The sequence below is a fragment of the Sebastes umbrosus genome, chromosome 22, assembly GCF_015220745.1.
Source record: "Sebastes umbrosus isolate fSebUmb1 chromosome 22, fSebUmb1.pri, whole genome shotgun sequence".
NCBI lineage: Eukaryota > Metazoa > Chordata > Actinopteri > Perciformes > Sebastidae > Sebastes > Sebastes umbrosus.
This window is the reverse complement of record NC_051290.1, coordinates 3,570,519-3,586,975: the sequence shown is the minus strand read 5'-3', so window position 1 is coordinate 3,586,975 and position 16,457 is coordinate 3,570,519. Positions and strand designations below refer to the sequence as shown.

General features: G+C 40.7%; 1 protein-coding gene across 23 annotated transcripts in view; it reads right to left on the bottom strand.

Annotated features, from left to right (window-relative positions):
• dysf (dysferlin, limb girdle muscular dystrophy 2B (autosomal recessive)) overlaps positions 1 to 16,457 on the bottom strand; it is a 127,787-nt gene that overhangs the window by 73,962 nt on the left and 37,368 nt on the right. For 19 of the 23 annotated variants that reach the window (XM_037758393.1, XM_037758389.1, XM_037758388.1 and 16 more), the window contains 5 exons: positions 4,878 to 4,933; positions 4,538 to 4,629; positions 2,959 to 3,064; positions 402 to 525; positions 6 to 262 (listed from right to left, as the gene is read on the bottom strand). In XM_037758393.1, coding sequence (XP_037614321.1) covers positions 6 to 262; positions 402 to 525; positions 2,959 to 3,064; positions 4,538 to 4,629; positions 4,878 to 4,933 — 635 coding nt within the window. Of the gene's footprint in view, positions 1 to 5; positions 263 to 401; positions 526 to 2,958; positions 3,065 to 4,537; positions 4,630 to 4,877; positions 4,934 to 11,745; positions 12,316 to 16,457 lie in introns of those variants that run through there. The other 4 variants (XM_037758401.1, XM_037758405.1, XM_037758409.1 and 1 more) reach the window with 1 other exon arrangement.

Genomic DNA, 16,457 nt, shown 5'->3' with positions numbered 1-16,457 from the left:
CCCACCTGTAAGTCCTGTGGTTTGTTGGCCAGCGGTTTGGACTGACTGCTGGATCCTTTCTTCCGCTTCCTCAGCCCTGCGTGGGCGTTGTAGGACGGCGGCGAGCGTTTAGGCATCTGGGCGGTGGGGGATTCCTGGCCCGGGGGCCCCTGAGGTCCGACGATGACCATGGAGCGCCCGTCGTCGGGACCCTGGTCCTCCGTCGGCTCCAGCATTATCATACTCTCTGTGTCCTCCTCGTCCAACGTGTCCATAGAAATCACTGCACAGATGGACAGAAAGTAGTCCCAGAAGACAAATACTGAACAAAACATTCTGGCCTTCTATTCACTGATTCATCACGGTGGATAAAGACAGCAGGACTGATAGATTTTATAATGACAGATTATATTTTAGCGTACTTGTGACAGTGTCCATCTCCACATTGGGGTTGCTATGGGGCAGAGCCTCGGGATGGGGAGGAGGCTGATACATCGGAGCCGATCCTGGAGGAGGGATGTAGGAAACCTGCAGGGTCAGCGTGGCCTGGTGGAAACAGAGAGAGAAGCACAGTTCTATGGTTTAATCAGTGCTGGTATAAGGGATGGCAAGGGTGAAACATGAAGTTATAGTTCCTAAAAAGTCCAACGTGTGACAAAAAGATTAGGATCTTATGTGACGTTAAAGCGATAATAAGGCATTAATGCAAATTTCTTTAAAGCATTAACACAATCGATCTTTCGTAGGTTGTAGCAGGCTCAGTTTTAAAGCTAGAGTGATGATAATGGCATCATATGAAACTAGAAAACCTAAGGAATCCATCGGTACCATGTCATACTAGCTTGTCATGAAGGAGGTTAAATAACGCTCCAAACACTGACACACTGACAGCTGTTGTTGCCTGTTGGGCTGCAGTTTGCCATGTTTTGATTTGAGCATATGGTTTTATGTTAAATGCAGTACCTGTGAGGGTTTCTGGACAATATCTGTCATTGATTTGTGTTGTTAATTGATTTACAATAATAAATATATAAATACATTTGCATAAAGCAGCATAATTGTCCATTCTCATGTTGATAAGAGTATTAAATACTTGACAAATCTCCCTTTAAGATACATTTTGAACAGATGAAAAATGTGCGATAAATGTGCGATTAATCACTATTAAATATTTGAATCGATTGACAGCCCTATGTTGTACACAAGGACGTGTTTCAAGGACGAAGTTGTGTTGCAGCAGCAGTGCTCTGTAGGGTGTGTGGGCCAGTTAAAGGTGTAGTCTTCTGCAGTTTCCTTTCACAGGAAAAAGCAACTTAAGTGATAAGCTGTAGTGTTTCTGTAAACAAAGTTATCAGGGTCTGAACAGGTTTATCATTACAGTCAGGTATTCCTCACTCAACACAACTGTTGATTTTGCCTGAAAAAAAAAAACATTTTTGGAATTAAAATACAGTTTATTGTGTGTTTTCTAGTTTATATTAGATTGTTCTTTGCTTTGTGGACAAATGACCCTGTGCATCACACACACATTGTACCTTCTGTAAGGTAAACATGGGATTTACACATAACCGTGTGTGTGTGTGTGTGTGTGTGTGTGTGGACATCAATCACATCCACTCTGACACTGAGAGGAAGACTTTGTTTTGGGTTCAGGAAACGAGGATTGGAAACGGAACGCTGTTTCATCTGCAAGAGACGACTATACTATAGGTGTGGCCCGACAAGGTGTGTGTGTGTGTGTGTGTGTGTGTGTGTGTGTGTGTGTGTGTGTGTGTGTGTGTGTTAGGCTTGTACTTCTATCTATCTGAGAACATTTTTGGAAAGTGAGGATGTTTTTTTTCTGGCTTTTTCTGGTCACACCCGGCGAGTAAATGGGACTAATTGGGACTTTTAATTGAAGTTTTATGTCTCCCGCGCGGCTCAGCTGCATGTCAGCTCCATCTCTTCTAGAGATTCCAGGTCTCGCCTATTTTTGACGCGAGGTGATCTATTGACAGTATATTGACATCATACCAGCAAGACTACTACAGTTTTGATGTCTAGACATCTGTAGAATATGTCACAGACAGTTTTAAATCAACACTTTCCTGCTTTCATTTCAAAATAAAAGCCCTCAAGCGTTTTTTTTTGTGTGGGCAAAATTCCTTCATTTGTTAACACAAGGCTTTTATTCTGAAATATGTGCCGGACAGTGTTGTAGAACATGCAGTGACTTGGAGAGCTCCGTGAATGAATATAGTACGGCGTTTTAATTGTGGATTATTACTATTATTTACAAATTACCACACGTTTCTTAACCTTTCTCTGTGTAAAATAAATTATATTTATAATGAAATAAATGGAAATTATGAAAAGTAAACTCTATGTAGAAATAAAGGGCTGACAGCAGCAGCAGGAGCTGAAACGCCGCCGCCATGCAATGCCGCCGCCACGCGCTCCTGAGGTTCCCAGTGTGGACGAAGCGTAAATATGAAGCTGCAGCCAGCAGCCGATTAGCTTAGCTTAGCACAAAGACCGGCTCTGGCACATCTAAAGCTCTTTTAACTTAACACGTTGCACAGTGGAAACCGTTTATAGCGATCACGGTTACAGTGATTAACAGCTTATGTGGATCAAAAAGCTTGGGACAGAATCATTCCTATACAAATGCTGTTAAATCATTTGGTTATAGTCATCAAGTTGTCCGCTTACAGTGATCATTTTGGGTCTTTTATATATGACAACATAGGGAAAAATGGATATACAGTATGTGTTTTTTATGGAAATGATTCTAAATAAAAAGAGAGAGAAGAGAGAGAGAGAGAGAGAGAGAGAGAGAGAGAGAGGTATGGTTGTTATTCTGCTCTGACTCAGGAAAGTCTTTCTCTATTTTAAGATCCAGACAGGAAACTCAGAATGATTTATGATTCGTCAAAGCTTCATGATACAATGAGACTGTTAATTAATCTGTCTGTGGTGTGTGTGTGTGTGTGTGCTCACCCCAGTGTTGTTTCTCTTGGTGTCCAGCAGGGAGACGGTGAAGGTGGCGGCCAGCTGTGGAGAGTTGAGAACGTCTCTGAGAGCCAGCCGGGTTTCCCCCAGAAACCTAAACAGACACACACACTTTTAAAATGTCCTGGGGCAGAAAAAAAATCATATTCCTGTAAAATTATCCAGTGAAAACCAGACGGCAACCTCCGAATCTGAGAAGTGAAGCCAACGCTGAAGTGCCTTAAACTGTCATTCTTTCTAACAGCCAGCAGGGGGCGACTCCTCTGGTTGCTAAAAGAAGTCTGATTATATAGAAGTCTATGAGAAAATGAGCCTACTTCTCTCTTGATTTATTACCTCAGTAAATAGGGATGCACTGATACTTTTTATTCAGTACAAGTACTTACATTTGGGTACTCGCCGATATTGAGTACCGATACGAGTACTTCTCTGTGCCAAAAGACCCTCGTTAACAGCCAGCTGGAGGGTGTGAGCGACACACGGCAGGCTGGGGAGTCCTGCATAAGAGGTGGTGCGCCGTGACCTGCTCTAGGTCAGTTTGGAAAGGCTCGGTGCGAAGGTGGCTCGCGGCCGCAGCTTTACAGCGCTCCCCGTCCGGATATCGCCGCATCGTGACGGTGCTCCCTGCTCCCGACTGTGCGACTGTCGACCGGGACGGATTGTCCTCAGTGCGCCCCAACAGTGTCGTGCCGCGGCCCACGTAAAAGGCGCCAGGGGTCTTTTGCGATGTCTGCAACCCACCCGACCCGTCTTGAAACACGGACCAAGGAGTCTAACGCAAGCACGAGTCAGAGCAGGGTGAAAGTAAATTCCCGTGGCGCAATGAAAGGGAGGGCCGGCGTGCATCGGCTGAGGTGGGATCCCGGCCCCGCGTGGTCGGGCGTACCACCAGTCCGTCTTGCCCGCACCGTCGGGGAGGTGGAGCGTGAGCACGTGGGATAGGACCCGAAAGATGGTGATGAGAGGTTAACGTCACGCTGCCGTAAAGTGGTATCGGAGCCGTTTTGCGAGTACATGAGCACAGTATCGGAACCAATACCCGATACTGGTATCGGGTATTGGTGAATCCCTGTCAGTAAACATTGTAAACATGAGTTTATGGTCTCAGTCGCTAGTTTCAATCTTCTTCAATACAGCATGATGTTCATTTACTAAATTATGGTCCCATTTAGAGTCTATAAAGAAGGGTATAATATCAAATCATTTTGGTACAGCAAACCAGAGCAAAGAGGTCACACCGTGGTCTGAGTGTCCCATGGGAGGCGGATGAATGGATCACTAAATCAATCGACACGACAGTCGGTGAATGGGTGGAAATATGACGACCACAATGAGAGGATGACCCGAGTCTTTCATGCCTGCCCTCTTCCCCTCTGAAGGAACTCGACATCTTGACGGAGCAGAACGGTCCAAAAATAACCATCTGAAGGGGTGTGTTCATAAAACAAACAAGTCTGGATCACGGGGCCACACCGCGGTCTCACAATAACCACGGTTCTTATCTCAATTCCTGTACGCTGAGCTATGGGAGAGAGGGGTTTGATAGGCGCACACATTTCACACGCACCTGTTTCTCCCCATCTTCTCATGGTCTTTGACGACACAGTGCAGCTCTGCTCCGGAGTCCAGAGGGATCCCCTTCAGATCCCATTCAAAACCCTGACAGAGAGAGACAGGAAGTCAGTAGATAATGAAAGAAAGCGTGAAAATGGGATCTTTTAGCCGGGTTTCCACCAAGAAGTTCCTGGTAATTTTAGTCCTGTGATTACTTTTCAAGGAGCTAAAAGGTTCCTTCAGTCGTTCAGGCTATATCAGATGTGTTTTTTTAACCAAATAGTTGAGGTAGCACCGTATCTGTAGTTCTCTAAGTAGCAAATAATGAATTTGAGTTTGTGTAAAGGACGTACCTCGTTCCAAACAGGGTTAGGGTTGTTCTTGATGACCTTTGTCTTCTTCTTAGTCCCTGAAGAAAATGGAGAAACAGGAACATTAGGAGTTTGCTTTATGAAACAGACACAGTCCAAAATGCTAACTGTGTTGTATTTAGTCTCAAACTGTTCAACAGCTAACTATCCCACAGGTTAATACATTTTGTTTGCTACTTAGCGTCCGGGCAACTTAGATAGCGAAACTTAACATGATACTGTGATTGTTAGCTAAGTAAAGGATAATGTACAGCGATGCAAGACCTATAAGAGCAATGCAATAAGGCCCTGTCTGGGTTTATTTCACAACAATGACCGGCTCTCTGTACATTATCCCGCTTATTATAAGGCTACGTACTTAAAAAATCTATATTTTGACACAAAAAAGGTCCGCCAGAGTCCGACATCAGAACTACGCCCATAGCAACGGTCTGTTATACATAGCAACGGTCTGCTTATAAAGAAATAACAGACCGTAGAACGCCATGATTGACCAATCAGAATTGAACATTCATCAAAGTTGGGTAATAAGACGTTCAATACTAAGAGACTAATAGTGATCTGGTGAATACATTTTCAATATTTCAGACCAAACATGACTCAATGAGCAGAAAATAAACTTTGCAACACACATCTGATTTGCTCCATTTTGTGTTATCTTTCTGTGGTTTCCTGTAACATGGAGTTCTGAGATCTGATTTCCTGTCTGTTGGGCGTTCTTGACAGGAAGTGAAACATAAGACGGACCGATAAACTTCCAGGATTCATCATTAGTGACTTAAGAGCTCTCATCTTACACACACACACACACACACACACACACACACACACACGCATGCACGAGAATGTGATGTGAATAATCGCATTGGGGTCAACTATCATCATTTCCATTTGGTTTTGGTCAAAAAGAGGAACAGAAACTGAGGTGTTCTTTCCAGATGAAAGGAAACGGTGACTATTGTCTGATTTTAGAAGCTACTCGTTAATTTCCAGAGAATGAGTGGACAAAGCCTGGAATAGATAAACAAGTCCAAATGCTCAAAATGACAACGCATGTCCTCTGTTGGCGTCATCGGTCTGTGACCTCCAGCACTCACTGGATCGGTTTGCGGTCGAGTGTGAAGCGGCCGGGATGAGGATCAGCACCTCTAAATCTGAGGCCATGGTTCTCAGCAGGAAACCGATGAATTGCCTACTCCGGGTAGAGAATGAGTCCTTATCCCAAGTGAAGGAGTTCAAGTACCTCGGGGTCTTGTTCGCGAGTGAGGGGACTATGGAACGTCAGATTGGAGGGAGAATCGGAGCAGCGTGGGCGGTATTGCATTTGCGGCCACGAGCGGCCGAAATGGGTTTTCTCAGGAGGATGGCTGGCGTCTCCTTTAGAGATAGGGTGAGAAGCTCAGTCATCCGTGAGGGACTCGGAGTAGAGCCGCTACTCCTTTGCGTTGAAAGGAGCCAGCTGAGGTGGTTCGGGCATCTAGTACGGATGCACCCTGGACGCCTCCCTAGGGAGGTGTTCAAGGCATGACCAGCTGGGAGGAGGCCACAGGGAAGACCCAGGACGAGGTGGAGAGATTATATCTCCACACTGATGGGAGCGCCTCAGGATCCCCCAGTCAGAGCTGGTTAATGTGGCCCGGGAAAGGGAAGTTTGGGATCCCCTGCTGTAGCTGTTGCCCCGGCGACCCGACCCCTGATAAGCGGTTGAAGATGAGTGAGTGAGCATGCTAACATTTGGTAATTAGCACTAAACACAAAGCACAGCTGAGGCTGATGGGATGTCAGTAGTTTTGCATGCAATTTGGCATAGACTGTATATAAGAAGTGGAAGTAGTCGCTGTAACGTCACCCAGTGGTTTGTGGACTACGGTTTTGAAGCCTCGAGTTTGGTATTTTGGCCGTCGCCATCTAGGTTTTTTGCAGCCAGAAGTGACACGAGAGGGTGGAGCTACATACAACCGAACGCTGAATAAGACATTTTTAGACGACCAAAATGTTACAATTCATTTTCATGAACTTTGACAGCCCTAGATAATATGTAAATAGTCTAGCGCCTTCTGTACGGTTATGGTTACAAACTTGTTCAACCTCCCTACACTCATATTTTGAGTGTATTTCATTTGCCAACAAAAGAGAAAAAAAAATTAAAGATAAATTTGACTGATAGCATTTAATTAAAAAAAAAAATGTTCTACAGATATTGCGATAATATCGTTATCGTGAATTATTTTGGCCGCGATAATCGTGTAGTAAAAATCTGACATTGTGACATGCGTAGTTCACATTTACTTTAAAAACTAAAACTGTGTGAGACAATAGAAACACAACAGACCAAAAATCAGTAGTGGTACACAAACATGATGCACGCTTTTCACTGATTTATAGATTTGTTGATTAATCAAAATGTTGCTGAGCAACTGTTTTCAGAGCAGTTCAGGTTCACACTGCTTTTATTCTTAATGTGCACACACACACACACACATAACTTCGTCCTCTCAATACACACACACACCCATGGTTGTTTGCTTTCCTGTTTTCCCCACAGTCATCCCCCAATGTGACAAACTAATCCACCTTCACACACAAACAAGTACGTTCTTACACAAATACCTACGTAAGTGTACCTCCGTTCTTGGAAGATATCTTAAAAAACACCTCCACCCTCCCACAGAGGGGTCAACAGGGTACGTTATGCTTCTGTGTGTGTGTGTGTGTGTCCAAAGAGCTGATATCTGAGCTAGCAATCTCAGAGACAGGAAGTGGCACAGCATCAACTTCCTGGTTGGTTCAGCTTGGCACAGTTTCTGTCATGAGCCGAGAATAGACCAAACTGTGACCCACAGTGCCGTGAATTACGTACGGGAAAGCTAATGTTAGACGAGGGCTTTGTGTGTGTGAGTGTGTTACTGGTTTTATAAGTTGATTTATCTGCGGCCGGTTCAAAAGGTAAAATATGAAGAGTTTTTTTTTGGCTGGTTCCCACTTTTAAACTAACAATTTCTTAATGCAAAGTTTAAAGTTAAGATTAGGAAACAAAAGTCTTATAAAGTATAAACTTAACGCTAATTCGTTTTAGCGCCACTAATTTATTTAACGCATTAACGCAACTTGTGATTTTTTTAGGTCGTAGCGGGCTCAGTTTTAAAGCTAGAGTGAAAATACTGGCATCTTATGAAACTAGAAAACCTAAAGAATCCATCAGTACCAACCTTGTCATACTAGCTTGTCACCAAAGATGCTAAATAACGCTACGGATTTACGCTACGACACACTGACAGCTGTTGTTGGCTGTTGGGCTGCAGTTTACCATGTTATGATTTGAGCATATTGTTTTATGCTAAATGCAGTACCTGTGAGGGTTTCTGGACAATATCTGTCATTGTTTTGTGTTGTTAATTGATTTCCAATAATAAATATATACATACATTTTCATAAAGCAGCATATTTGCCCACTCCCATGTTGATAAGAGCATTAAATACTTGATAAATCTCCTAATACTAACTAATACGAGACTGCTGCGTATGAGTGTGTGTCCAGGCTATAATTAGCGCAGGACCAGGATGAAGTAGCCGGGCTGCCTGGTTTTATTTCTGGTTTTTGACGGAGAACAACACTTTATCGTTCCAATAACAACACTTTGGCCCGGAAATCCTGCCTTCGGCGCACAAACACAAGCACATGTTCTCGCGTTTAATCACATATATACATGCTCCATGACCTATACACCTGCAGACGCACGGCCACAAACATGAAGCAAGAGGTAAATGTAAAGAGATTCTAATGACAATCGTAACATCTCTCCCGTTCTATGCTCCATCCTGCTTGTCACTTTCAAACAATCCAGAGCAGGGGTCAGCAACCTTTACTATCAAAAGAGCCTTTTAGGCAAAGAAATAAATAAAAAAATCTGTCTGGAGCTGCAAAACATTTGAGCATCGCGATGAAGGTAACACAGTTTATAGTCTAAGTATATAGTATATAAGTCTAATGCAGTGAGGGCCAAAGAGCAAATGTACGACGGAGTATTAGGGCCACATTGATGGGAAAAACTTCCTGAATAAAGTCATAACTTTACGAGAAAAAAGTCGTAATTTTACGAGAAAAAAAGTAGTAACATTATGAGAATAAAGTCATAACTTTACGAGAAAAAAGTCGTAATTTTACGAGAAAAAAAGTAGTAACATTATGAGAATAAAGTCATAACTTTACGAGAAAAAAAGTTAGAATATTACGAAAATAAAGACATAACTTTACGAGAAAAAAAGAAATAACAGGTATAATTTCTACTTTATAATATCATGACTTTATTTTCATAATATTACGACTTTTTCCTTGTAATATTATGACTTTAATCTCAGGTTTATTTTTTTTCCTCAATGTGGCCCTAATACTCCGTTGTACCGTCGTACCATAGACCTACAACTATGATAAATAAAAATGAAAATGTAAACAAAAAAACAGTTATTCATTTTTAAAAATCCACAGGGAGCCACTGGAGAGGAGCTGAAGAGACGCAGGTTGCAGACCTCTGATTTAGACACTACTGTTGCCAAATCCCTGCAAAAAAAAAACAACTTGAAATAACCCAAAACAATCAAAAGATTTCACTCTCACACAAAAACATTCTCTCTCTCCTCCCACAGCTTCCTTGTTTTTTTTTATTACCATCTGTAATTTCTATAAATGGACATGGTGTCTGTTTCTCTGGAGGGGAGGACACTCTCAACAGTTCATTACTTTCCCATTAGACTTACTGTATATTACTGCCAACTAAAATACCAAATATAGCCGATTTTAAGGTAATCCCCGGACCACCATAGACATTTAAAAGTGATGTGTCAACATGCAGGCGGAGTTTGCAGTTTAAATATTTTTATATTTAATGTAATTTGTGCCTCCTGCTCCTCACAACAAGTATTAAAGCATGTGTGCAGTGGTGGAACGTAACCAAGTACATTTACTCATGTACTATTTTGAGATACTTTACTTGAGTATTCTTATTTTATTCTACTTTATCCTTCTATTCAATCTCAGGAAAATATTGTACTTTTACTTCACTACATTTATTTGACACTTAGTTAATTACTTTTTACATAAAAACACATGATATGCTTATATATTATGCAGTACTGTAGGCCTACTACTAATCTACCCAGTAGTATAGAAAGTATCTCAAATTGGCTCCAAAGAGATGAACTCCAACATTAAAATGCTCTTACATGCATTAATAAGTGATAATACGTATTAAGTGACATTTTGAATGCAGGACTTTTTTCTTACAATGGAGTATTTTTAGTTTACTTTTACTTAAATGAAGGATCGGAGTACTTCTCCCACCGCTGCCTGTGTGTGATGGCACCAGGAAACAGTGTCGGGACAAAGGCAGGAAGCTGACAGCAGAGCTCACCTCATTAAGAAGGCAGACGCCGACTCGTGGAAAGTACAAACAACAAAACTGAAGGAAAAACAGGCCAGGTAGCCAAGTCACCTTCACCTTGTGCCATTTGGCATCCCCAGTTGAGTTAAACCAGATTATTATTTTTCTGCGATGACAATACTGCTCTCTAGGACACACCTAAGTAGTCTACTGCAGCTAGTTAGCCTGTCACAACACAATGGGTCCAGATGTACACCTTACACCGTAGACTATACAGTGTTATAATGCAGGCTGTTCTCATTCACTGTTCGCACTTCTACCTACAAAAAGTAGAGCACTGTAATTCATATGTAAGCCACGTAAACGTGTGCCAGGATGGGCAGGCTGCCTCCAAAGGAGTCAGGTGACGCAGAATAAAGATCGATAAAGTCCATGTCAACAAACACTGGACTTTCACCCAGGAGGCTGCTACTCATGTCCTGTGTGAAAATCAAACTCAAACTTATTTTTATTTTACTTTAGTTTCGTTAACTTACGTACTTAAAGGAACAGTGTGTAGCATTTAGGGGGATGTATTGGCAAAAAAAAATTATATAACATTATAAGTGTATAATCACCTGATAATAAGAATTGTTGTGTCTTCGTTACCTTAGAATGAGACGTTTATATCTACATAGATATATCACGGAGCCGGCCGCCATGCTTCTACAGTAGCCCAGAAAGGACAAACCAAACATTGGCTCTAGAGAGAGATATTCGCGTTTTAACATCAGCCACCATAGTTTTTCTACAGGCTTGACACACCGCAAAAGCTTCATTTGGTTGCAATCTGCAACTTCATCACAAGATGCCGCCAGATCCTACACACTAACGTACTTATTTTAACCCAAACCACAATCTTTTCCTAAACCTAACCAAGTAATTTTGTTGCCTAAACCACTGCTGGTGGGGCTTGCGCAGGCGCATTGATCGCTCCAGTTGTTGGACATTCATTGGAGAACGCACAAAAAAAATAACAAATAATACATTGACCTAGAATAAATGCATGATAAAACTTCAGGCAGCCAACAGCTTGACTTCCAATTTGCTTATGAACGTGTGATTTCCCTCAAGGTCCTGAAACTTGGCTTGAGAACAGGCTTGACTTGCCCCAAAAGACACTCTCTATGTACCTGTTGTGAGTCAAAATTGTGACTTCAAAGGTATCTATATCTATCTGTCTATTTTGGGGTGATTTTTAAGCATTTTATTGATAGGACAGTGGATAGAGTGTTTGGAAAGGGGGAGAGAGAGAAGTGACATGCGGAAAGGACCACAGGCCGGATTCGAACCCGGGTCCACCGCTGCTAGGACTGAGCCTTGGCATTTACATGGGCGCTCGCTCTACCGACTGAGCTAACCAGCCGCCCCTATCTGTCTATTTAGTCTATCATCTTGCTGCCGATCCCCTGAATCTCCCATGATCCTCTTACCTCTGAATGTGACACTAGCGAGAGGGTGAGAGTGTCTCAGGTTGTTGGCTCGCTGAAGAACGCAACGTAACATGGCTGTAAACCTCGGCGGAGTCCTGAAACCGGCGAGGCTCAAAGAACTCGCTCAGGATGCGAGGGGAATTTGCTTCGGCCTAGCGACAGGTGATTGGGTTCACCAGGTGAGAGGGATCCAGGGCCGGAGGAACGGCTGCTTACATGACACCGGGAGCTTCGATCAAGATAATGACAAACTGGGGTCGACCGTCAAAACTAACAAACCAAAGACCAACTGGTGGCAAAAAAATTTGAAAAAAAAGTATGAAAGAAAAGCACTTCTTAGTGGAAAAAAAAGGAGTGTGCTCCAAAAAAAAAAAAGGATATCCACAGCTTTAAAGGAGTGAAATTAAGTTCTAGGGCTTTTTTTCAAAAGATTGTCAGTAATTTAAATCCTTGTAAGTCCCAGCATCGCAAAAACATGCAACCAAAGATTGTTTTCCAGCGACAACTACAAAATAAAAGCTCTTTTTTCCCTCCAAGGATAGACCTTCACAAAGCCGGCTTCTTTCTCTTTCTGACTCTCTCCAACACACTCGTATTGGGGAAACAAGCGAGCACACACCTCACATCCAGAGGAAATCTCTACATTTCCTGTTCTCTTTTCCTCTCTTGTCTCCTGGTTGTTTCCCTATCTTGCCCACATCTTTCTTTCTCTACCGCCCTCCACCTCTCGCTGTCCTCTCTAATCCCTGTAATCTCTGTTTGTACAGGATTTATTTCAATCTGGTGTTTTCAGTAAACTGTCAAAAAAATGCATCTGATTGCATTAAAAACTCTGAGAGTCTGTTGTACAACTGTAAACCCGGGGATTCAGGATCACACGCTCAACTTGGACATCAAATTACAGGACATTTTAAGGACTCTCAGGGTCTTATGTGGTGAAAATTTGGGGGCTCAAAAGGGTCTTATTTTGACTTTAGTCAAAATGATCATTTAGGTGTGACTGCCTGGTCATTTAAACAGACATCTCGAGGTTTTCTTCAGACTGAGAGAGCTACATTTTGAAAGTCAAAAAACGACTCTCAAGGCTTAAACTTATTTTCCTTGAACACATTAGAGGGACTTTTAGACCCGTCACTGATCATTTCTTGGGTCTCTGCTCTTATTTTAAAGAATTTAGAATACAAAAAAGTCAATGAGTGAGCGCCACCTGCAGACCAAATCAGGGCGCACTCACACTGTCTCATTTGTACAGTGGTGAGGTGAAAGTGTCTGAAACATAAGAACAACTGTACCACGTTTGTCTAACTAACATTAATATAAACACATGTTGGGGTTTGTGCTGCTGTTTATCCTTTCTATTTGGTAATAAAGCAGCTATAAATGTTGGTAATTTATTAAAAAGTTAAATGGATTGTGGTCCAGATTCACTGCAGCCCTTTTCTGGGAGCTAAGAGGCCGTACCGTTAAATCAGTCAAAGGAATTTTTAACAACTGTGGCAACTCAAAAGTTGTTGTTATTAACGGTTTATAACTGATCTATATAGCTTTTAGTTTATTAGATACAACCATTGCATTGTTAGAAACTAAATTAACTGAAGGCTAATTTGCTGCCTGATCTATTATGCTATTATATTAACTTAATATAATACTGGATGTTTGTACTTTATTTACCTAATAGATTAAACAATAATTAAATCTGCAAGCTAATAATTGTATCTTCTATTTCTATTTCTTGAATGATGAACTCGTAATTTAATTCTAAACGGAATTGCAAAATCATTAAAAAGGCTGTTAAATGTAATTTTGGGGTTTTGGTTACAACCTCAAGTCACTTTGTTTATTACAGTTACATCCTTAAAGCTAATAAAGTTAATTAAAGGTCCCATATCGTGCTCATTTTCAGGTTCATACTTGTATTTTGTGTTTCCACTAGAACATGTTTACATGCTGTAATGTTAAAAATACCCTTTATTTTCCTCGCACTGTCTGCCTGAATATACCCGTATTTACCCTCTGTCTGAAACGATCCGTTTTAGTGCATTTCAACGGAATTGCAACGGAATTGTGTTGCTAGGCAACAGTTTGGGTCCATGTTTACTTCCTGTCAGCTGATGTCATTCACATACACTGCAACAGGAAATAAACTGGGACACATTTAGAATGTTTACGTGTGAAGGCGTGTAATGATCTATATACATTGTATATTTGTGACATCACAAATGGACAGAAATCCTAACGGCTTGTTTCAAACGCACAATTTCTGAATACGGGCTGTGTGTATTTCTCCGTATATTGAGCGTTTTGATAGTTTAACAGTATTTATAAAGCACTTAAACCTGCTTTATAATATTAAAGACATGAAAATCTCAGTTTTTACAATATTGGACCTTTAAGGGAAGGTTTACAGACGGGTCTTAAAGACCGCATCTGTCAGTTTTGCTAAATATAAGAAAATTTGAACCCACAAATCCTGTAATGTGATGTCAGTAATCTGCATAAAGCTTGCTCATATTTACTAAACCGTCCAAAGGGAACAAAAGACACCAGAGAAGAAATAATGTAATGTTGATTAGTCCAACTTTCCTTTAAGGAAATTCTGAAAAATAAATATTATCTTTAAAAAAACGCCGGCTCTTCTCTCATCTTTTATCATTTGAAGTCATATTTTCCAATTGTTCCCCTTAAATTTCCCCTTAAGTAGCTTAAAAGTTTAAAATCAATCTTTCGTGATTGCACCCGTACATCAAATGTAAAGTTCTAGATATATCATGTGCATCATATTATACACATTAATAATGTAGGGATCATATCTTTGAAAATCTCGTGATTGCGACTAGAGTTTAAAATAAAAGTTCAGTACAAGAAATTAGTTTGAAGAAAATTGATTTTCAGATGGTTTCATCCTCTGAGCTTTATAACCGATTATCTCTGCTGTATGTATATCACAACCTCATTAACCCAGCCAGCAGAAACATGAAGCACAACCTGACTGACTGCATGGGAGTTACATGTACATACTTCATGCAAATTATGTGCACTAATGCTTCTTCGTGTCATGTGAGCTCTGTTCATTTGATCCTGATGAAAACATGTTTACTGTTGTTAAAAGAAGTTACAGAGTAGGAATATGAGTGAATATGTATCGTCTGATATGTCCCATCCACGATCGACAATCATATTGGCAGCAAAAAAAACGTGGTATTTAGGTTAAATTTAAAGGTCCTATATTGTAAAAAGTGAGGTTTTCATGTCTTTTATATTATAAAGCAGGTTTAAGTGCTATATAAATACTGTTAAACTATCAAAACGCTCAATATACGGAGAAATACACACAGCCCGTATTCAGAATTTGCGTGTTTGAAACAAGCCGTTAGGATTTCTGTCCATTTGTGATGTCACAAATATACAATATTTAGACCATTACACGGTTTTAAACATAAACATTCTAAACGTGTGCCAGTTTATTTCCTGGTTGCAGTGTATGTAAATAACATCAGCTGACAGGAAGTAAACATTTACCCAAACTGTTGCCTAGCAACACAATTCTGTTGCAATTCCGCTGAAATGCACTAAAACCGAGCGTTTCAGACAGAGGGTAAATACAGGTATATTCAAGCAGACAGTGTGAGGAAAATAAAGGGTTTTATGAACATTACAGCATGTAAACATGTTCTAGTAGAAACACAAAATACAAGTATGGACCTGAAAATGAGCATGATATGGGCCCTTTAAAAATGATCGTTTTCCATCGTGACATATATACGGCTGCTGAAACAAAATTTAGACCAACAATAAAACCCTTCACTCCTTCTCTTCATGAATAAACTAATAAATTAATTTATAAAAACAGAGAAATGGCTGTTTTGAATAAAAGGAAAGTAGCAAAAGGCATGATGAGGCAATTTCAGGATTGATGTTTGAGTCAGAGTAAAGGCAGCAGACTACATTTAGAGACAAAAAAAAAGACACAAAACAATAAATTTAATTATCCTCCATGTTTGCTTTTCCAATTTCAGGCATTCAATCTTTTTAGATCTTTGTTAAAGATAACAGCCTTTAGATGTAATGAACTTTGAGTGGAAGGAATGATGCAGCAGATTTTAAGAGCAGCAGAGTCAGCGTTCAGAGTTCAAACAGATTCAATATCAGATGTCAGCCAGAGAGAGAAGAGAGGCTGCAGATAATATTCAGCTGCCCTGTGATGCCAACAAGAACAACACTACTGGATATATATATATACTCATGTTTTCAGTCTGAAATGTTCCTGAAAATCCTCTCAATATTTTGCCTTTGTTTTAATTTTTAGCTGGAGTTGAAGTTTTTCAAATTAAAGCAAATTTGTTACATAATATAAGCTTTATTTTTGTGAATAGAGCTTGGATGAGATACATTCTTATTTAAGGGATAAACCAAGAAAATATGTGCAGTTATTGAAATATAAGACACAGACGAGGCTAATTAAACTGCAAATTAAGGGTGTGTTATTGCTCGTAACCGCACAGGACGGAGTACATTATTCCACTTGAACCGTGGCTATTAGTCCGCCATTAAAATGTGATGCTCTCATCATTGTTTATACATATTTTGGAACAATATATGCTCCTTAAGTAAAAACTATACTCTAAATAGTGTTATGTAGAAGTGCCAATATCTCACAATAGACAACCACCCCGGCCTCCTCCCTACACGGCATTCACCGCTTTTTATATTTC